The following is a 22,846-nucleotide window of genomic DNA, read 5'->3' on the forward strand; positions in this document are numbered from 1 at the left end:
TATTTGGCCACCGGGAAGTTCTGCTTTTGGCAGATGGAGTGGAGGTGCTTGATGAAGAAGTCTCATCAATGTAGAGCAGGCCGCGTCAGGAGCATTCTGCTTTGAGCCTACCACCGAAAAATAATCAGGATATAAAGATATGGGTTTGATGTAATGAAGATTAGAACTTGGAAATAACTTCTGCAGCACTGTAATTAATTGTCCAATCAGTAATCCAATTTACAGAAATAAGCTGTGATAGTCATGAAATATGAAATTGTACAAATTAAATGTTCTAATTCATTGCTGTTGTTACCTTTCATCAGTTATTGATTTCATGTTGATAAAAATATATTATCATTCTTCTTGTTACATTTTTTATGCCCCTACAGGGTCCCTATTATTATCCGCAACTGTAAAACCAAGCTACCTCTAATAGATAGTTCTACAAATTCATTATTTCAAAATGAGGTTACAGTAATAACAGCATGATTCAGATGTGTAAAGTAAGTACTAAAATATGTCCTCTTACCTGTCGCTCTGCATTTTGTTGGATGCTTTCAATAGATTTTTCAAGTTGGGACTTCTCTTTTATGAGGTCATCAGTAAGAGTCTCAACATTTTGCATACTTTCTTTTTCATTGCTGATTTCTCCCTGGAGCCTCTCCACCTAAAATAGAAGAATATAATTTTACAGAAAAAAAATCACCAACTGAAATTCCGCAGCACACCAACCTACAATAAGAAAAAAACAATGCTGCAATAAATTTTTATATTAAATGAATCAAACAGTAAATTGATTTATTGTAGTCAAATATACTGAAGCACAATGAAAATATTGTCTTACGTACCACCTATAAAGGTCAATTCATTACAACGATGCACTGAGGTGGTACAAGGTAAAATAACAGAGTGAAGAATAAAGTGTTACAGTGCAGTGAAAGTGCAATGCAGGTAGACAGTAAGGTGCAAGGTTACAGTGATATAAACTGTGAGGTCAAGAGTCCTCAACAAGGGAAATCAATAAGGGAACCTGAGAAATGCTTCAGCTGTTATGCCATGAAGCACTCAAAAGTTGACCAGAATAGAGACACAAAGATACTGGAAATGCAGATACTAGGAGTCCTGATGAAGGGTCTTGACCCAAAACATCAACTGTCCTTTTGCCTCCATAGATGCTGAGTTCCTCTATCTGTTTATGTGTTGCTCAAGATCACACTGAGGTCAAGAGTGCCACATAAGTTTATTTTATAACATCAATCTTAACACAAAGTTTACCTACTAAGTGTTACAACTTATCTTATGTTTATCCTGGCAGTCAGTTTGCTGGAAAAAGTGATTAAACTGAACATATGGTTTACATTAATGCACTATTGCATTGGTTTGACCTTTTAATATGCAAAGTGATAATTTTCTCCAATTATTCATGCACAGTAAGTGGATGTCAAATTCAAGGCTGACATTTGCCATTCATCTTAACTGCAGGTAGGATAGTTGGAATACTGAAATAGATGCTTTGTTTCAATCTTTACCAAGAAGGAGGATGCTGCCATAATCTCAGAACTGGAGATAGTGGAAGAAGTAGAAGTTGATTGCAAGTAACGAGAAAGGCAACTGCACTTAACAAGAACTGGCCTCTTACTCTGTTGTAGTACATTTATAGTTTTCAAAGGAAGTGTGAATGTAAGTTCCAATAGGTTTTGTCATTATCTTTCAGCACTTCATAAGTAGATGAGAGGTAGCAGAGCAGAGTAATTGTAATATCTCAAAAATCATTACAAGTACATACTACGAAAATTGACTATGGACCAGAAGGAGCAGGCAGGTTTCTACAATGGACAGATAAATTGCAGATAAAATTTAACAGAGAAATGTAGCAGAAGGAAGCCATAAATGTAGACCAAATGGAGGAATGAGAAATGTCTAGCCTGATAGTATTTCAACCTAGCAAATGACTTTCTGATTTCCCAGTCTGTCTGCAGATTGGGTCCATCTGGCCAGTGAGCTTTTGCCTCTTTTTGCACTCTTCTGGGTTTTGTTTTACCCCAAGAAGATACTTGATAGCTGTCTTGGCAGTTTTTCAAAACTTCAAAGTTCAAAGTAAATTTATTATCACAGTACATGTATGTCACCATATACAGCTCAGAGATTCATTTTCTTGCGTGCATTCACAGTAAATACAAGAAACACAATAGAATCATCGAAAGACCACATCTAACAAGGTGGACAAACAACCAATGTACAAGACAACAAACTATGCAAAGACAAAAAGAAAACTAAATAAATAAGCAATGTATTGAGAGCATGTGAGATGAAGAGTCCTTGAGCCCACAGATTGTGGGAACAATTCAGTGATGGGGCGAGTGAAATTATCCCTTCTGGTTTAAGAGCCTGATGGTTAAGGGGTAATAACTGTTCCAGAACCTAGTGGTGTGGGTCCTAAGGCTCCTGTACATTCTTCCTGGTGGATGCAGGGAGAAGAGAACATGGCTTGGGTAGTGAGGGTCCTTGACGATGGATGCTGCTTTCCTGTGACAGCACTCCCTGTAGACGTGTTCAACGGTGGGGAGGGTTTTACACATGATGGACTGGGCCATATCCACTATGTTTTGTAGCCTTTTCTGTTCAAGGGCATTGGTGTTCCACACCAGGCCTTGATGCAACCAGTCAATATACTCTCCACCATACATCTATAGAAGTTGCTCTATGTTTTCGATATCATGCCAAATCTTCGCAAACTTCTAAGGAAGTAGGGCTGCTTTCTTCATAATGGCTTTCTTCATGTGTCAGACCAGGACAGATTATCTGAAATGATAACACCAAGGAACTTAAATTTGCTGATCCCCCAATGAGGCCAGGCTCATGGACCTCCGGTTTCCTCCTCCTGAAGTCAACAGTTAGCTCCTTGGTCTTGCTGACGTGGAGTGAGAAGCTGCTGTTGTGATACCACTCAGCCAGAATTTTAATCTCCCTCCTAAATTTTGATTCGTCACCACCTTTGATTCAGCCAATGATAGTGGTGTCATCAGCAAACTTAAATGACACTGGAGGTATGTTTAGCCTCACAATCATAAATATAAAGTGAGCAGACCAAGAAGCTAAACACATGGCCTTGTGGTGCACCTGTGCTGATAGAGATTGCGGAGGAGATTTAGAAATTTCTCAACACAGCCTCAAATTCTTTGAAGAACTTGCTTATGACATCATCAGTTAGGAGCAACAAAGAAAATAGCTATTGCTGCAGGACAAGATAAAACTTGAATTGCTTGCTGATTGCTCACAACTCGCGTGATGCTAGGCTCCAGAAATGGGATTATCAGAGCCTGACCCCAGATTCATGACTGAGAAAGGTATCAGAAGTAAAACCTTGGTTACTCATGAATTTAAGTATGTTTAAGGAGGTAAGTCTAGATCCAAAGCAATTAAAGGCAGAGCCTCCAGTGGTAGAGAGAAGATGCACTGTAGATTGAGAAATGGATAATTCAGGGTCCCAAGCAATTGAGGATGTAATCACAAAAGATTCTGTAGACGCTGGAAATCTTGAGCAACAAGCACAAAATGCTGTAGGAACTCTGCAGGTCAGGCAGCATCTATGAAGGGGACTAACAGTCGACATTTCTGCCTGAGACCCTTCATCAGGAGATTATAGAACTCAGGAGAGGCTAAGTCATAAATTTAAGTAAGCACAAAGATGGAACTTCTACAAAGGTAGTGTTGGAACAGTAAGCCAGTACAGGTCAGTAAAGGCGAGGTCATAGTCATACTTTATTGATCCCGAGGGAAATTGGTTTTCATTACAGTTGCACCATAAATAATTAAATAGTAATATGTAAATTATGCCAGGAAATAAGTCCAGGCAATACGCAAGACGTAAATTAAGCTTATGAAAAATTCAAGTTGAGAGAGCACATGATTGATAATTGTCATAATTATAATAAATTAGTTTATTATTGTCACATGTACTGAGGCAGTCTGAGTGACAATAGTTTCAATACATGATCAGAAACTCTTCTCAGGGTCAAATACAACTCCAACTGGTAAACATAAAATTCAGTTTCAGGTCATAACTTGAACTAGTTAAGAGGCAAGAAAATAATCATTTAATAAAGAGTCTTCGATTTCTGGAACACAATATAAGTAACAATTGGTACATGAAGAGTCACTCTAGTTTTGCAAATGACAAAAATCTTAATTTGTAAATGACAGATCAAGAGATACTAGTATCACCAACCTTTAGAACCTTCTGCATTGCCTTATAGAGAAATAATGTTTATTTTTATCCTTCCAGCTATCTACTGCTAGCTTTAAGATGTCCCTTTTTAACTCCTTCAAGAAGAATGAAATCTAATAATTATGCTGTACAGATGGAAGCAACTGTATAGATTAGATTGAGTTAGATGGACATGCTCAAAAGGCTAAAGGAATCTTTAGTTTTCATTTGTTCATTGTGTTCCTTAACATTTTTAACACTTCTGACAATTACTGACACCTTTTTCTTTAGTCTCTGGTTCTCCTTTTCAAGTTCCAGAAATTTAAGGTTACTGCTATCTGCAGAATTCACAGCAATGCGAAGTTCCTCCACAGTTTTCAGCAGAGCCTGGTTTTCTTTTTCCATCTTAAGTAAACGACTTGAGGTTAACTCATTCACTTCTTGACCAAGAGACTTGTGTGGCACTGCAAGTATTTTAAGAAAAAGAAAAGAGTAAATGAATAACTTATCAATGTATTTTTAATAAATTTCAGTCATAGAACAGTACTTTTATGACTTAGTAGTTTAATCAAATCAAATTCAGCATGGCAAAAATCTTTCAGTTAAATCAACTGAAAAATTCTCACCAGTAATTAAACATCAGAAAATAAATATACAATATAGTAAAATTATCATTTTGTTCTTTAATTAAATGTCTGCTTATATTTTTGTAATTTTAAGAAAACATTATAGTAGAGCAATTAAAGAATTTTAGCAAAGGTATGAAAAATATCTTTATTAAAATGGCATGAAACAAATTGACAAAAAGTTATCTAAAACTATTAAATGATGTAAGTTCAAAATAACTTTAACTACCCTCAGAAAATTCAGTGGTTTTGGATAACTGTTCTAGCTCCCAGCCTAAGTGCAATGATTCATCCATGCTTTGCTTTTGAGCCATTTCAAGAGACAAATTTTCTTCCATTAATTCCTCAATACGTTTCCTGTCTGTGTCACGTTCCTTTAATGAAAAAAGTACAACTCAAATGAGCAGAAACATCACTAGAAATGAAGGTGAAAACTAGTGTACTAAATTAGAACAAAAAGACATTAAACCAAAAAGAGATATCTTCAAATTTATGAAATATCAGTGAATGGCACAGAACAGTAAAATTCGCAAAACTTCATGTGCATGATATTTGAATGTTATTTTTGTAATATTGGGATATAATTTTACCATTTATAGTTAACTTTACTCCCACAGTTTTGTATGGAAGTGCTGATCCATATTACATTTTTAAATGCTCATCGGTTTTATTACCGTAACCGGGCGGCCGTCGGATCTTATTCAGTATCGTTAAAAGTGTACTTAGGCATCCATCCAGGTAACACTAGAATAGTTGTCCATGCCTTTAAGGGAGACGGTGATGTCATTACGCACACTTGGCAGAGTGGTGAGACCATTTTGTTTTCTGCTGAAGACACTGGTGGGACATTGGAATTGAGACTGGGCATGGTGAGGAAAGGTGAGCATTAATTGACGATATCCATGTGAATTCATTTATGCTTGTTGGCGAATCGAGAATATCGGTAATTTGACATGTTTTACATGTGGATGCTTTAGATTTCCACGGGTGAAGAAATCGACGCTGGATAGCTTGGCTTATGCAAAGTTCCTCACCATCCAAGGAGGTCAGTCTTCCTGTAATTTAATTACCAGGCAATACCTTGTAAAAGTTGTGCCAAAGTGTATCTCTTGTCTAACTTTATTGTATCAGGACTGATTGTGCATGTAATCGTAAAACGTGAATGTTTAGTCTCTGTTCGGAAGTTCAGCACGTGTATGCGTCTTAGATCAGATGTATTCGCCTACATTTTTCGCCGTTATGTATAAGATGCAGGGTGGGTAGAATTCTAATGTTGTTTGTATTGTGTTCCTTCAGGATTGCCACTACCATATTAGTTCTGGTATTTTTTATACTGCATACGCAATTTTGTCCATACACAAGGGTGTGGATCGAAAGTTAAACTGAGATTGTAACTGCAAGAACTAGTTGTAAATTCGTTCGTTTTGTTTTGCGACCCTCTTCTGGCACTTAAGTATCTAAAACAGATAAAGGAATTAAAACCTGAAAAAAGTATTTCTTGTCCTGAGTGTGTACTTTTCCTCAGGCTACAAAATTTGGTACCAGGAGTGGGGTTCGAACCCACGTGGACATATTATACTGCATACAACAGAGACCCTCTAAACTGGCTTGGAATTAACCCCACTCCTGGGGAGGAGAAGATGGCAGCACGACGCAGCTTGCAGCGGCCACTCCAGAATGATATCTGTTATCTGTCAAGTAGAGTGCTGTGCACAATCCTGATTTGATGGAGACAGACGTGAGAGCACAGAGGAACATCTGGTGAAACGTCTGAAATGCCTGTTTCGCTGCCGCTGTTACTGTGTGATCCAGAATCTCCGGGGGGGAAGACCCCGAGTCCTCAGCTTTGCTTGTTGCTCGGCGGCCGGGGCGGGGTTGAAGCGCTTGGCAGAGATGGTGCTCAGTGTCAGAGGCTCGAAGTTTTCAGACGGACTCAGAGTCGGCTGCGGGCAGGTGCTTCCAATGCATCGACATGTTTGCAGCGCTTCCGTGTCTGCGTGAGATGATGGGGCTATTGGGACCATGGTCTGCTCTTTATCAAATTACAGTATTGCTTTGCATTATTGTAACTATATGTTATAATTATGTGGTTTTGTCAGTTTTAGTCTTGGTTTGTCCTGTGTTTCTGTGATATCTTTCTGGAGGAACATTGTATCATTTTTTAATGCATGCATTTCTAAATGACAAAAAACGAGGACTGAGTGTCCTCATAATCTAATCTAAAAAAAAAATTTTGTAGCCTGGGGAAAATTACACACTCAGGACAACAAATACTTCGAGGTCGGAGAAGGCGAGGCAGGTGAAGGAGCGAGTGCAGGGATTGGCTGAGAAGGAGCAGCTGATTTAAAAAGCCGGTTGTGAGCAGCGAGCTAACCAGACCTTCCAGGTCGGAGGAGGCGAGGCAGCTGAAGCTAATTACTGAAATTATCAGCTAATATAAGCAAGGCTCGCTCTAGGGGAGCAGCCTGTCGGGGAGCAGCCTTGTCAAGGGAAGTGCCTTGTGAGATAAGTATGTCTTTGGCTCAGGAGTCTTCGGCGAGGAGGCTGAGGGAAGAGACTACACCACAGTCGGAGAGGATGAGACGTGGAGAAGAGATGACTGCTGGGCTGATTCAGTGTGCTGCGTGCATGATGTGGGAGGTCAGGGATACTGATGGTGCCTCTGGATCCTACACCTGCGGAAAATGTGTCCAGATTCAGCTTCTGAAGGACTGTGTTGCAGCATTGGAGAGGCAACTGAATGACGTTAGGTTAATTCGGGAGAATGAGAGTTTTCTGGACAGGACCTACAGTGAGGTCGTTACACCCAGGATACAGGAAGAGAGTAGGAGGACGACGATGAGCAAGGAAAGGATGCTTGAAGTACAGGAGACCCCGGGAGATGTGTCTCTCGTAAACAGGTTCTCCCTCTTGGAAGCTGTTGGGACAGAAGACAGTGCCAGTCTGAGAGGCGGACGGGTGTGCAAGCCAACAATTGGCGCTGAGGCAAACCTGAGGAGACAGACATCAGGCAGAGCCGTGGTAGTAGGGGATTCCATAGTGAGAGGTACAGAAAGGGGTTCCTGCGGCAACAGGCGGGATTTAAGGATGGTGTATTGCCTCCCTGGTGCCAGGATCCAAGACGCCATGGACCGATTACAAGGAATCCTCAAGGGTGAAGGAGAACATCCAGAAGTGGTGGTGCATGTCGGCACAAATGACGTGGGGAAGAGGAGGAAAGACATTCTATAGCACGACTTCAGAGAACTCGGAAGAAGGCTGAAAAGCAGGACTTCCAGGGTGGTTATCTCCGGTTTGCTTCCACTTCCCCATGCTGGAGTGGTCAAGAACAGGGAGATAATGGATCTGAATGTGTGGCTGAGGAACTGGTGCAGGAATCAAGGATTTACATTTTTGGACCACTGGGGTATGTTTCGGGGTAAGGATGAATTGTACAAAAGGGACGGGTTGCACCTTAATAAGCAGGGCACCAGCATTCTAGCAGCCAGGTTTGCCTCTACAACACGGGTGTGTTTAAACTATGTTGTGGGGGGGAGGGGACGAACTGGAAACATAAGGATGGAGATAAAGGGAAAGTGAGAATAAGAAAAGTTAAGAATGACAGCAGAATCAACAGAGCAGAAAGCTCAAGAAGGGATCGTACAGTATGGCCAAGTGATATAGGAACTGATATGGGAGGTCAGGGGGGTAATGAATTAAAAGTATTGTATATGAATGAAAGGAGTATAAGAAATAAAGTGGATGATCTTGAGGCACAGTTGGAAATTGGTAAGTATGATGGTGTGGGAATAGTAGAGATATGGCTTCAAGTGGACAGGGCCTGGGAAATGAATATTCAAGGGTATACGTCCTATTGGAAGGACAGACTGATGGGCAGAGGGGGTGGGATGGCTCTGTTGGTGAGGAATGATATTCAGTCCCTTGTGAGGGGGAACATAAGATCAGCAGACATAGAGTCAGTATGGATAGAACTGAGAAATTCTAAGGGTAGAAAGACCCTAGTGGGAGTTATCTACAGGCCCCCAAACAGTAGTCTGGATGTAGGGTGTAAGTTGAATCAAGAGTTAAAATTGGCATGTCGCAAAGGTAATGCTACAGTTGTTATGGGGGACTTCAACATGCAGGTAGACTGGAGGAATCAGGTTGATGCTGGACTCCAAGAAAGGGAGTTTGTGGAGTCCCTCCGAGATGGATTCTTAGAACAGCTTGTACTGGAGCCTACCAGAGAGAACGCAATTCTGGACTTAGTGTTGTGCAATGAACCGGGTTTGATCAGGGACCTCGAGGTAAAGGAGCCATTAGGAGGTAGTGACCATGATATGATAAGTTTTAATCTACAATTTGAGAGGGAGAAGGGAAACTCAGAAGTGTCAGTATTACAGTTGAACAAAGGGAACTATGGTACTATGAGGGAGGAGCTAGCCAAAGTTCAATGGAGCAATACCCTAGCAGGGATGACAGTGGAACAGCAATGGCAAGTGTTTCTGGGAATAATGCGGAAGGTGCAGGATCAGTTCATTCCAAAGAGGAAGAATGATCCTAAGGGGAGGCCGTGGCTGACAAGGGAAGTAATGGACAGCATTAAAAATAAAAGAGAAGTATAACATAGCAAAGACGAGTGGGAAGCCGGAGGATTGGAAACTTTTAAAGAGCAACAGAAGGTAACTAAAAAGGCAATACGCGGAGAAAAAATGAGGTACGAAGGTAAACTAGCCAAGAATATAAAGGAGGATAGTAAAAGCTTCTTTAGGTATGTGAAAAGGAAAAAAATAGTTAAGACCAAAACTGGGCCCTTGAAGACAGAAGTGGGTGAATTTATTATGGGGAAAAAGGAAATGGCAGACGAGTTGAACAGGTACTTTGGATCTGTCTTCACTGGGGAAGACACAAACAATCTCCCAGATGTAATAGTGGCCAAAAGACCTAGGGTAATGGATGAATTGAAGGAAATTTATATTAGGCAGGAATTGGTGTTGGATAGGCTGTTGGGAATGAAGGCTGATATTTCCCCGGGACCTGATGGTCTGCATCCCAGGGTACTTAAGGAGGTGGCTTTAGAAATCATGGACACATTGGTAATCATTTTCCAATGTTCTATAGATTCAGGATCAGTTCCTGTGGATTGGAGGGTGGCTAATGTTATCCCTCTCTTCAAGAAGGGAGGAAGAGAGAAAACAGGGAATTATAGACCGGTTAGCCTGATGTCAGTGGTGGGAAAGATGTTGGAGTCAATTATAAAAGATGAAATTACGACACATCTGGATAGTAGTAACAGGATTGGTCCGAGTCAGCATGGATTTACGAAGGGGAAATCGTGCTTGACTAATCTTCTGGAATTTTTTGAGGATGTAAATATGAAAATGGACAAGGGAGAGCCAGTGGATGTAGTGTACCTGGACTTTCAGAAAGCCTTTGATAAAGTCCCACATAGGAGATTAGTGGGCAAAACTAGAGCACATGGTATTGGGGGCAGAGTACTGACATGGATTGAAAATTGGCTGGCTGACAGAAAACAAAGAATAGCGATTAACGGGTCTCTTTTGGAATGGCAGGTGGTGACCAGTGGGGTACCGCAGGGTTCAGTGCTGGGACAGCAGCTGTTTACAATATATATTAATGATTTCGATGAGGGAATTAAAAGTAACATTAGCAAATTTGCCGATGACACAAAGCTGGGAGGCAATGTGAAATGTGAGGAGGATGTTATGAGAATGCAGGGTGACTTGGACAGGCTGGGTGAGTGGGCAGATGCAGTTTAATGTGGATAAATGTGAGGTTATCCACTTTGGTGGTAAGAACGGGAAGGCAGATTATTATCTAAGTGGAGTCAAGTTAGGAAAAGGGGAAGCACAACGAGATCTAGGTGTTCTTGTGCATCAGTCACTGAAAGCAAGCATGCAAGTACAACAGGCAGTGAAAAAAGCTAATGGCATGCTGGCCTTCATAACAAGGGGAATTGAGTATAAGAGCAAAGAGGTCCTTCTGCAGCTGTACAGGACCCTGGTGAGACCACACCTGGAGTATTGTGTGCAGTTTTGGTCTCCAAATTTGAGGAAGGACATTCTTGCTATTGAGGGAGTGCAGCGTAGGTTCACAAGGTTAATTCCCGGGATGGCGGGACTGTCATATGTCGAAAGATTGGAGTGACTGGGCTTGTAGACTCTGGAATTTAGAAGGCTGAGAGGGGATCTTATTGAAACATATAAGATTATTAAGGGATTGGACACGCTGCAGGCAGGAAGCATGTCCCCGCTGATGGGTGAGTCCAGAACCAGAGGCCACAGTTTAAGAATTAGGGGTAGGCCATTTAGAACAGAGTTGAGGAAAAACATTTTCACCCAGAGAGTGGTGGATATATGGAATGCTCTGCCCCAGAAGGCTATGGAGGCCAAGTCTCTGGATGCTTTCAAGAAAGAGATGGATAGAGCTCTTAAAGATAGCGGAATCAAAGATTATGGGGATAAGGCAGGAACTGGATACTGATTGTGGATGATCAGCCATGATCACAGTGAATGGCGGTGCTGGCTCGAAGGGCCGAATGGTCTACTCCTGCACCTATTGTCTATTGTCTACTGTGTATGCAGTATAAAAAATACCAGCACTAATACGGTACTAATACGGTAGTGGCAATCCTGAAGGAACATAATACAAACAACATTAGAATCCCACCCACCCTGCATCTTATACATAACGGCGAAAAATGTAAGCGAATACATCTCATCTAAGACGCACACGCGTGCTGAACTTCCAAACAGAGACTAAACATTAACACTATGCAGTTACATGCACAATCAGTCCTGATACAATAAAGATAGACAATAGGTACACTTTGGCACAACTTTTTCAAGGTATTGCCTGGTAGTTAAGTTACAGGAAGACTGACCTATTTGGATGGTGATGTCTCCCTTAAAGGCACAGACAACTATTCTAGCACTACCCGGATGGATGACTAAGTACACTTTTAACGATACTGAATAAGATCTGATGGTCATCCAGTTACATTACTTTTGTAGGAGTGTTGACAAAAATCGACACAAGTGTAATTACTGCTAACATACACTTTATTGTAACCCAACTAATGACAGCGTTATATATGTACACACACACATATATATAAACCCTCCCCTAAAACGTAATAACATACAACGTAACATGTAACAGACGCGTAACTTAACCCTTAACAGTCTGGGTAAATTCTGCCTCATGAAACTAAGGAGTCCATACACATGCCACCCCCCCACCCCCCAGAATTCACTCTAATCGACAAAGTCAAACGAGCAGGGGCCCACAAAACTCGGCTAAACCTACTCCTGCCTTCACGGGCAGGTGCTGGGGAGGAAGAACAGTTAATGTTAGAAAGTCTGGAGGTGGGAGACTGGCCCCTCCATGGGGGCTGTGCCATTTCAACTGGAGAGTCCAGATCCAAATTGGCAGGCTTAAGACGATCCACAGAAATACTGTCTGGGATACCTCCAGAGTCCAGTGTAAAAAACATATCCCCTGCTTCCAACATGCGGAACGAGTCATCATAAGGTGGCTGAAGGGGACCTTGATGTCCATCATGATGCACAAACAGATAGTTTGCCTCCCATAGATCCAGCAACAGGTGTGGCCGCAGCAGGCCATGCTGCGTCATGGGCATCGGAGCAAAAGTTTTGGTGCTGTCCATAATAGCTGGCCACTGTTGCGAAAGGGACCATGGGACCTTGGATATTGGGAGAAACTCTCCTGGCACCAGCAGGGATCGCCTGCAAACAAGCTCTGCAGAAGACTGAAGGTCCACCTTAGGAGCTGTCCTCAGGCCTAACATGACCCACAGCATTCTATCCACCCAACAGCTGGCACTGAGGCATGCACGGAGAGCAGCTTTCATTGAAAGGTGGAACTGCTCACACAGACCATTGGCCTGAGGGTGATAAGCCGTGATCCAGTGCAGTTTGACCCCCAGGTCATGGGCAACTGCACACCAAAGCTCAGACATAAACTGCACCCCTCGTTCTGATGATATATGATGGGATGCCGAACCAAACGATCCATGGATCAACAAACACTTGCGCCACCTCCGTGGCTGAAATGGATGATAGCAGAACTGCTCCCAGCCAACATGTGGTTGATTCAATGATGCTGAGGAGGTGAGTAAACCCATGGGACGGGGGCAATGGACCAACCAAATCCACGTTTACATAGTCGAAACACTGCTCAGGGACTGCAAAAGGAGCCTTGGCGTGCTGATGCACCTTTGTGCACTGACACGCCAAACAAACACTAGCCCAGTCCCTGACATCCTTTTGTGTCACAAAATTTTTCTGTCACCAGTTTCTGCAATGCCCTCTGGCCTGGGTGAGAAAGCCCATGGACCACACTGAAAACGCGCCGTCGCCAGCTCTAAGGCACAACCAGCCTGGATCGCCCCATTGACACATCACACTGTAGTGAATTGCCACTGTCACTGAAAGTAATGTCCACCAATTTCAACCGTATGTTTGTCAAATGCAGTGCCTGCCGCTCAGGTTTGAAACCTGGCCTGCCGCCATCTGAGCATCTCTCTCTCTGGCTATCCATCCCATAGGATGATGATGGTTCCTTTCAGTCAGTTAGTGGGGTGGTACTCCAATCTTCAGAAAGAAACAGCGTGTGCCTGAGTGGATTTTAGGTGAGTAGGGGGTTGCACAGGCCCAGACCCACCTTCTCGACATCCCCTCCCAAATCCAGCGGTATGGTGGAGTCCAAGACGGCTGGGGGAAGTTCTGTTGCAGTGAATGACCAGATCAAGCTTCAATGCAAGGGATGCCCTTTCCACGCTTCACGGCATGTTTTTGCTAGATAGCCGCTGACCTTACGAGAGGGTTCATCCGCCCTTTGACAGGTCTTGTTTTTCATCCTGCAGGGTGTCTAGCCACCCTCCTCACCTGGCAAGCCTGGTGGGGGAGCCGGTTTAGTCGCTGACCACCTGACCATACGACAGGTAGTACTGGGTTACATGGTACCAGTAGCCCTCAGACGAGTGACCTGACCAGACTGAGCATAGTCCACACTCAAATGGACAGCACCAGTGAAGGACCATGTAGTCAACCATGAGGTTATGCTTCCCTGCGACATGCTCGGTGTCCGTGGTGAACTCTGAAATAAAAAAGAGAGGGCACTGCTGTCAAGCAGACCAAGGTTCACAGACCTTAGTCATGGAGAATGTTAGGGGCTTATGATCCACAGAAACTGTAAATAGATGGCCTTCTAGGAGAGAACAAAAATGTAGCATTGCCAGGTACAGGCTGAGAAGCTCACGGTCGAAAATGCTGTACTTGGGCTGAAGGCTAAAAAAAGGTGAGAGGCTGCCAAACACCACTGACCAACTGCTCATGCACCCTGCCAACCATGCAATCCGACGCATCTGTGATGAGAGCGATTGGTGCGTATGGGAGGGAGTGCGCCAGCAGCATCACATTAGACAATGCCTCCTTAGTGTCTGAGAATGCCTCAGACCTTTCCCCTGTCTAGTTCATGACGTGCTTAGGCTTTGCCCTTAAGGGCCTCATAGAGGGGGCACATGAGCTGAGCCACTTTGGGGATAAAATGGTGATAAAATTCACCATGCCCAAAAACTCCTGCAGAGCCTTAATGGTGATTGACTGAAGGAAATGCTTAACAGCCTTAACTTTAGGCAGCGGGGAACTGCCCCCACTGCATTGATGTGGTGTCCGAGGAAATCGACCACGGACAGTCCAAACTGGTACTTTGCTGGGTTGACGATACGACTAAGGCATTCAAAAAGGACTCTCTAGTGTAATAGATCTTTGTCCCTAGAAGAACTGGCTACCAAAATGTCATCTAGGTAAACAAACAGGAAAGGCAAATCCCTGAGAACACTGTCCACGAGGTGCTGAAAGGTCTGGGCCACATTCTTCAGCCCGAATGGCATTCGAAAGAACTCAAACAAATCAAATGGTGTAATAACAGTAGTTTTAGGAATGTCACCTCGGGTGGACAAGGACCTGGTCATAACCGTGGACGAGGTCCACCTTCGAGAAAACAATTTTCCCTGCCTGGTGGGCAGTGAAATCCTGGATGTGTGAAATTGGGTATTGATCAGGGGCTGTGGTGTCATTGAGACGGTGATAATTGCCACATGGACACTACCCACCCCCTGGTTTTTGCACGATGTGGAGACGGAAAGCTCATGGACTGCTGGACCATGTAATGATGCCCAGGTGCTCCATGGCATCAAACTCGGCCTTGGCAAAGGCCAGCTTCTCCAGGTCAAGGTGCTTGGCGTGGGCGTGAACAGGCGAGCCGGTGGTGAGGATGTACTGATCCACCCTGTGTTTAGTGGTGGAGGAAGAAAAGGTGGGCTCAGTCAGGTCCGGGAACTCAGCAAGAAGGTGGAGGAAGTTGTCAGAGGCAGAAAAGGCACTGGACAACTTTGAAGTGCCAGACAGGGAGTAGCAAGTCTTTGCGTTGATGAGGTGCCAGATCTAGATATCAATGAGAAGGCTGCTAGTGCAGAGGGAGTCGGCCCCCAATGGGGGGGTAGACACTGCTGCCAACAAAAAATTCTAGCAGAACTTCTGCCCGCCGAAGCACAACGCCATCTCATGCTTAGCAAAAGTCCAGATGGCGCTGCCATTTACGGCCCCAAGAGACGGTCCATATTCCCCATTTCATATGTCCAATTTAGACGCGGGAAAGATGCTCACCTGAGTGCCCATGACACAGAGGAAACAGCGCCCGGAAACAGAGTCTGTAACAAACAACAAACTGCCTGACCTGCCGACACCCATAGCAGCTAACAGGCGCTGGCCATTCCGTTTCCCGACTCCTTGAACCTACATGGTGGGTGACACTTCTTAAGCTCTCGGCCCAAACCTCATGTGGTAGAAACACAGGGTAGGAGACCTTCATTGAACCACGGCAATTGTCTCATGTTCAAGTGGTGGTGAGCTGGCGAAGTCATCCAGCTGCATGGTTGCACAGGCTCTCTTGGTGAAGGAAAACACCTTGTCAGCGGCTCTTGCTAGAGCCCAGAGGTCTTTGAGGAGAGAGCCAACCAGAGCCGACCGCACCTTACTTGGTAGTTGTTGAAGGAAAAACACTCTGAAGTTGAAACATGGCTGATGTCTGCCAAGGAAGGGCTACATGAGGTCCATCAACTTCAACTGCTTGGTGTCACCTAAGCCGGGCAGTGAGAGGAGCCGATGGAGGCACACAGACTCGGAAAGTTTGAAAGTCTCTAGAAGAATCTTGTACCTGTCGACTTCCAGGGTGTGCTGTAGGATGCTCATCGCTGTAGGGCTGTGTAATGCTGTGACGACGTAGTAATATTTCATGTTGTCACAGTGAGCAAACCAAACCATGTTCCTGCCAGAATTCAGGGAGCTTGAGAGCAACGGCTTTGCAGTCATGATTGTAAAATGAGCAAAATCACTCCGGAATTGTCCAGAGAAGCATTGGGGTCACCAGTGTAGGAGTGCCGACAACAACTGACGCAAGTATAATCACTTCTAACATACACTTTACTGAAACCCAAAAAATGACGATGGTGTGTGTGTGTTTTGTGTGTGTGTATGTATATATATATATATATATATATACACACACACACACACACACACACACACACACACATAAAGACCCACCCCCAAAACCTAATAACGTACCGCTTAGCATGTAACATGCACAGTGAACTTAACCATTGACAGTCTGGGTGAATTCTGCCTAATGAAATTAAGGCATCCCTACACTTTCTTTCTACTTTTAGTCTCCTTGCTCACTTTCTTACTTTCCATTGTTACCAAGCTCTCTCAGATTGGCTGGGAAAGTCAACTTTATCCTCCCACCACTGCTTAGGCCTTCTGAATGAATTTAGACTTTGTGCCTGATGCTGCTCTTCATGATTCAGCATACGCAGTATCAAAAAGATTAATCAAAACTTACTTCTAAAAAACCATCTAATATAGTGGGAAAAGAGAAGAGAGTGAAGCAAACAGGAGCAAAGAAATAGTGAGAACCATCAATGTAAGAGTCGATGGAAGTTAGGAAAACAGATTAAGAAAATTACAGTGGCAAAGGGTAAACAAAGAAATTACTTATATTAGTACAGAATTATTTCTGTAATAGAACCACCATCATAAAATACATAATATAGAGAAGGGAAATGAATGGGTGAATAGATCTGTGACGAACTTCACACTGCATAATAACACGCTGGACATGTCCAACCCAGTGTGGCCCTTTCAAAATCCTTCCTCTTTACTTCCACACTCACCCCCACATCCCTAACTCTATCAGACTGCCATACAAAGTAATACATGGTTCCCACAAAAACACAGGCAAATAGTAGAATTAAGCCAACAAATCATAAAATTGCAGCTGCTGGAATCTTAAGTAAAAATAGAAAGTGCTGGAAATATTCAGTAGGTCAGAGATAATTTGTGGAAAGAAAAACAGCCAATGTTGCAGTTCCAGGATTATATACATAGAAAAGAGAAATAAGAGTTAGTTTTAACTCACAGAGAGGTTGAGAAAGGATAGGTACAACAAAGGGATTATCTAATAGTGTGGGACCAGATGATTTAATTTTGCAGTTCAACATTAGTTAAAGCCAAACCAGATTCACAAAAAGGCAAAAAAAAACCTGAGCAAAAATTAAGATGGGCAGATATGGCCAATTCTGATATTTACAGAAAGAGAGCATAAATTATCTAAGGTCGGAGAATTTGATATTGAGTCGGGAAGCTCGTAACATGGTCAGATGGGAAATATTGTTCCTTAAGCTTGCATTGGTCCTTGCAGGAAGATAGCACACAGTCGGAATGTGATGGTGAACCAGCTAGCAACCAGAAACTCAGGGCCACTCCTGTGGACTGAAAGTAAATTTTTTGCAAAGTGATCAGCAAAACACTTGGCCCTCAAGACTACTTACCATTCAATTTGATAATGATCCCTGGCCTCAGATCTGCAAAATGTGTTCTGACAGCCCTGTGTGCCTAATCACCAATCAACTACTACTAGTCTGCCCAAATCCACAACCCCGAGAAGCCATGAAAATGAAACTGAAACCTACCATCTCCATATCATGTACTTTAGCCATTAACTGCAGGTTCTCTTTCTCAAATTCATGTAGTTTGTCACAACGTGCTCGGGCTCCCTCAAGTTGGTCTTCCAACATTATTTTTGTCTCTAACAATATTTTGTTATCTTCTTTTAATTCCTAAAAGTTCAATCATGAGGAACATTAACAAGGAATATTGCATATAGATGAAATAATAAATGCTTGGGTTTGATTACTCAACATACCTCAGTTCTTGCTTTATAAAATTCAATGTCATGAAGCCGATCTTTGTATCGGATAACTGCACTTTCAAGCTTATCGACTTTAAGTGCTTTTTCACGTAATGAGTCAAGCTCATCACGATATGTTCTAGCAGAACGAGCATCAGACAAAAGTTGTAGGTTCTGGCAAATAAATATATAATTACATTTCAAAACATTATGGAAAGGGGGAATAGATCTTGCATTTGTTTTATTAAGATTTTTTAAAAGAATAAATATTCAAAACAAATCAACTTGTCCACAGATATGTTGCAACTGGAATATTCCAATCTGATGTGCTGTTTAGAAATGAGTGGAATTTTATTTTATTTGCTCTTAGGATTGCTACACAGTCAAAGTACAATACTTGGAAGCCATTGTAAGATTTACTCCCAGCATATAATACTTAACTTTAAAAGCACTTGTTTTTATAAATGCATGACCATTAATCTGAGTTTAAACTCATTTATACGCACCTCTTGTTGTAGTCTTTTTAGTTCAACTTCCATCTGCTCCAGTTCTTGCTTACTGTCCAACAATTGCTCTGTTTTCTCTTCCCTTGAAGAGGAGGATTCATTATGATTAATTGTTATGATATGTATTAATATACAAGTTCGAATACATATCCCACAAATCCGTAAACTATATGTGAATAATGAGCAAAGCTAAAAGTTAACTTCAGAATTGTTGACTATTTTCTCAGTAATTAGGCAGCATTTGTCAAAAGAATAAAATGAGTTAACATTGCAGTCAAAGGCCCTCTGCATCTGTTTTGCACCAGAATCTGTTTCTGGATTTCAGTTTGGCATTGAACACTATTGTCCCATAGACCTTAGTGAACAACTCCTACTCCTCGATCTAACTACACCAATGTGCAACTGGGTGCCAGACTTCCAAATCAACAGACCTCAGAGAGTCAGGATGCACAACCATTTCCTCTAATCATCCTCAACACAGGTGCCCCCAGGGCTATGTGCTGAACCACTGCTGTACACTCTGCTCACACACAACTACATGGCCAAACATCTGAGTAATCAAATTGTCAAGTTCGCTGCTGACACAAGGGTGGGGCTCATCACCAACAATGATGAGAGGTGGAACAGCTCAAGGCCTTGTGCCAGGCAAATTAAACTCTTCCTCAATGTCAACAAAATAAAGGCGATGTTTAGCACACTCACACCCGTCTTTACATCGGTATCACAGCAGTGGAAACTACAGGCAGTTTCAAACTCTTGGAAGTGCACATCTTGCATAACCTTTCATTGTCCCAGAACGCATCTTACATAATCAAGAAAGCTCATCAATGCCTCTACTTTCTGAGGAGGCCGAAGGGAGCTGTACTATGCACATCAATACTCGCAGTCTTCTACAGATGTGCAGCAGAGAGCATTCCGTATTGTGCATCACTGCAAGGTATGGACTGCACTGTGGTGAAAATGGAAGGCTCCACAATGGGTAGTCAAAGCTGCCCAGTGCATCACTGGCACTAGCCTACCTGCTATCAATGACATGTATGCAGAAAGGAGCTGGAAAAAAGCTAGAAGTATCATGAAGGATTCCATCCAATCTGTTTGGTCCACTCCCATCGGGAAGGAGGCTACATAGCATCCATGCCAGGACTGCCACACTCAAAAATAGTTACTCTCCTCAAGCAGTAAGGCTAATCAAATTCATGTTCAAGTTCAGTTTATTGTCATTCATCCATACACATATATACCGCCAAACAAAACAACGTTGCACCAGATCAGCGTGCACAGCACATTACTTACAACTCACACAGATAACACATGTAATACTTGTAATATTACCACAAGTAAATTAACAAATAATAAGGTGAATTTATAAGTTAAAAAGTATTTTTTTAAATTTTGTGTTCATTTGTGCTGCATCAGATCTGAGTAATAATTATTTCTTTCTCCTTTACACTTGTGTACTGGAAATGACATTAAACAATCTTGATTCTTTGTCAAATTGCATTTTTAGCAATCTCATTGTGTGTTTCTTGCACTTTCTGAGTCTTCAGATTTTCAGCATCTGTAGTTAATAAGTTTCATTGAGTAAGCAATTTCTAAAATATTGTAGGTTAAAAAGACTAGAAAATGTTTGGACATAAAATTCTTCATGTGTGAGATTTCAGACATAATATCCCAATATTTGTGATATTGTAATTTACAAATCTGTACTAAACAATTATATTTGATTTGCTTACTAGATATTGCAATGTTGCATTTGATTGAGCCATTGCTTTAATGTGGTAAGGTAACAACAGGCAAATGAGTCAGTTTCCATAGATGAGGAAATAAAACTAGGCTTCTTATAGGCTGAAAGCTACAGCAATTCATTAAATAAATATTTGAAGTTACTGAGAATACAAGACTTAAACACTTTAAAGGGAAAACGAATGATTAAGAATCAGCCAAAATGCTCTCAATTTTTTTCACTCTATCTTCCGAGTAAAACACAAGAAAATATGAGCAAGAACACACCACTTGGTCCTTTGAGCCCATCTGCAATTCAATATTATCATGGTTGAAATATGCTGACCTCAGCTCCTCTTCTGTTCCAGGTTCCCATGACCCTCAATTCCTCTACATTTCTTTCTGATATTTGTCCATCTTCATCTTTGATTTATCCAGTAATCTGGTTTCTATTATTCTTGGAGGTGGTGCATTCCAGAGATTCACCACCCTCTGAGGGAAGTAATTTCTGTGCACCTAAGTTTTAAATGATTGACTTCTTATTCAGCAGTTACGAGAAAACAAACCGAAACCATTCAGAGACTGAGCGAGGGACTCAATGCTGTATAACACACTTCTAAATAATCCAGTTCCAAGTTGAGAAAAAGTACATTTGATACTTTATTGCAAACCAGCAGAAATGAACAATCTTATAGCGATATTAGAAACTAACAAAACTAAATTAGTAGTATGGCGAAATAAAAGTAATTAGTGTTCTAATTAACATAATTAAACAGTTAACAAAAAATAAGTCACCCCTGTCCCTGGCTGCCTCTAAATAAACTAACTAACTAGGACAAAGTGTGAATACGTAAGTATACTCATTTGCTTCTACCACGCCCAACCCACATGATAAATTACCATGACCCATAAGAAACGTGTAACACAAAATACAATACAGGCAAGACTAGATACAGAATAGATACATGGCTCCTACATCCTAGCTCCTAATTATTACAAATAAATAAAATACTAACCAAACAAACAGGAAAATTGAGCAAATACTGGCAGTATCTACATCTGCTTACCCATAAAGCCCCCTGAGATATATGATTTTTCTAAACCAGGGGACATTGAGAGATGGCTCAGATACTTTAAGAGATTTAGCGCTGCAAGTAATCTCACTCAGGCTTTAGAAAAGCATCAAGTAAATACACTGATATACAGCATGGGTGACAAAGCAGATGACATCATGGGTAAATCATGACTGACAGATGCTCAGGAAAAGGAATACAAAACAGTGAAGGACAAATTCAAAGACTATTTCACAGGAAAGTGAAATGCGAGATATGAGAGGAAACAAGGTGCAGTCAGAAAGACTACAAAAAGAGGTTGACAGTACAGCTCAGCTCAAACAAAACAGACAAGCAAAACATGCAGGTAAAATGTACAACTGTAGGATATGTGGCAAGTCTCCATTCCTCATCAAAGAGCTCTGTCCAGCAAAAGAAGTGAAATGCCACCAATGCAATACAGTTGGCCATCATAAAAGCCAGTGTCACTCATAAATAGTTTTTCAGTAGGTCGAAGTCAAAGGTGCAGATGAAGAGACAGCTTTACTTGGGGTTCTAGATTCAAATAGACAAGGCTGGTGTACTACGACTCAGTTGCAAAATGAGGCCGTGATGTTCAAAATGGATACTGGGGCAAATGTCATAGCCGTCCCCGATGTCTGTTCACAAAACTGGCAAAGAAAACAGGCATTACGCTAAACCCAACAAAGTCAAGTCACTTTTTATTGTCATTTCGACCATAACTGCTGGTACAGTACACAGTAAAAACGAGACAACTTTTTCAGGACCATGGTGCTACATGAAACAATACAAAAACTACACTGAACTGCTTAAAACAACACAAAAACTACACTAGATCACAGACCTACCCAGGACTGCATAAAGTACACAGAACAGTGCAGGCATTACGATAAATAATAAACAAGACAATAGGCACAGCAGAGTAGCGTAGGTTGACAATCCGATGGCTTGGGGGAAAAACTGTTACATAGGTAAATAGCTGAAATGCAGCATCTAGGATTCTGTCCATTTCTGTACTCCCGAGTATTTTGTTGGAGTCGGATGTCGTCCAACTTAATGTCCATTGGACAGCAGAATGGATGGGAGAGCCAGCCGGCTAGGGCTTGCTTTTTTGCTGGCATGGACTCCTGCCCGCTCGCCTCACTTCCGCTTACTCGCACACCGCTTACGAGGTCCCCACCTCCAGCATCAGGTGACTCCGAAGACTGCAGGCCCGATTCCCTCAGCAAGCCGAGGTCGCACAGTTTAACCAGCAGATCTTTGTAAAGGTTTGTTTCTGGGCAATCTCTGTATTGTAGCAGTATCTGGCGATGGTAGATCGTCGCTGTTATCCATTGCCCAAAACCCTAATTGTGCCTTAAAATTAAATTTAAAAAACTAAATTAAAGTAGCACCGGATCCGAAAGGCCACTGCTGCCATGCCGCGCCGCCTGCTGGTACCTGATTGAAAGTGCT

The 22,846-nt window shown here is 42.2% G+C and overlaps 1 protein-coding gene across 22 annotated transcripts in view; it reads right to left on the reverse strand.

Moving 5' to 3' along the window:
- Positions 1-22,846, reverse strand: part of LOC134350558 (girdin-like) — a 280,107-nt gene that overhangs the window by 125,509 nt on the left and 131,752 nt on the right. For all 22 annotated transcript variants that reach the window (XM_063055910.1, XM_063055909.1, XM_063055907.1 and 19 more), the window contains exons 9-14: positions 18,597-18,678; positions 18,106-18,264; positions 17,873-18,019; positions 5,045-5,189; positions 4,469-4,653; positions 512-649 (exon numbers count right to left, since the gene is read on the reverse strand). In XM_063055910.1, coding sequence (XP_062911980.1) covers positions 512-649; positions 4,469-4,653; positions 5,045-5,189; positions 17,873-18,019; positions 18,106-18,264; positions 18,597-18,678 — 856 coding nt within the window. The remainder of the gene's footprint in view (positions 1-511; positions 650-4,468; positions 4,654-5,044; positions 5,190-17,872; positions 18,020-18,105; positions 18,265-18,596; positions 18,679-22,846) is intronic.

This window comes from Mobula hypostoma, chromosome 8 (assembly GCF_963921235.1).
Source record: "Mobula hypostoma chromosome 8, sMobHyp1.1, whole genome shotgun sequence".
Taxonomy (NCBI): Eukaryota; Metazoa; Chordata; class Chondrichthyes; order Myliobatiformes; family Myliobatidae; genus Mobula; species Mobula hypostoma.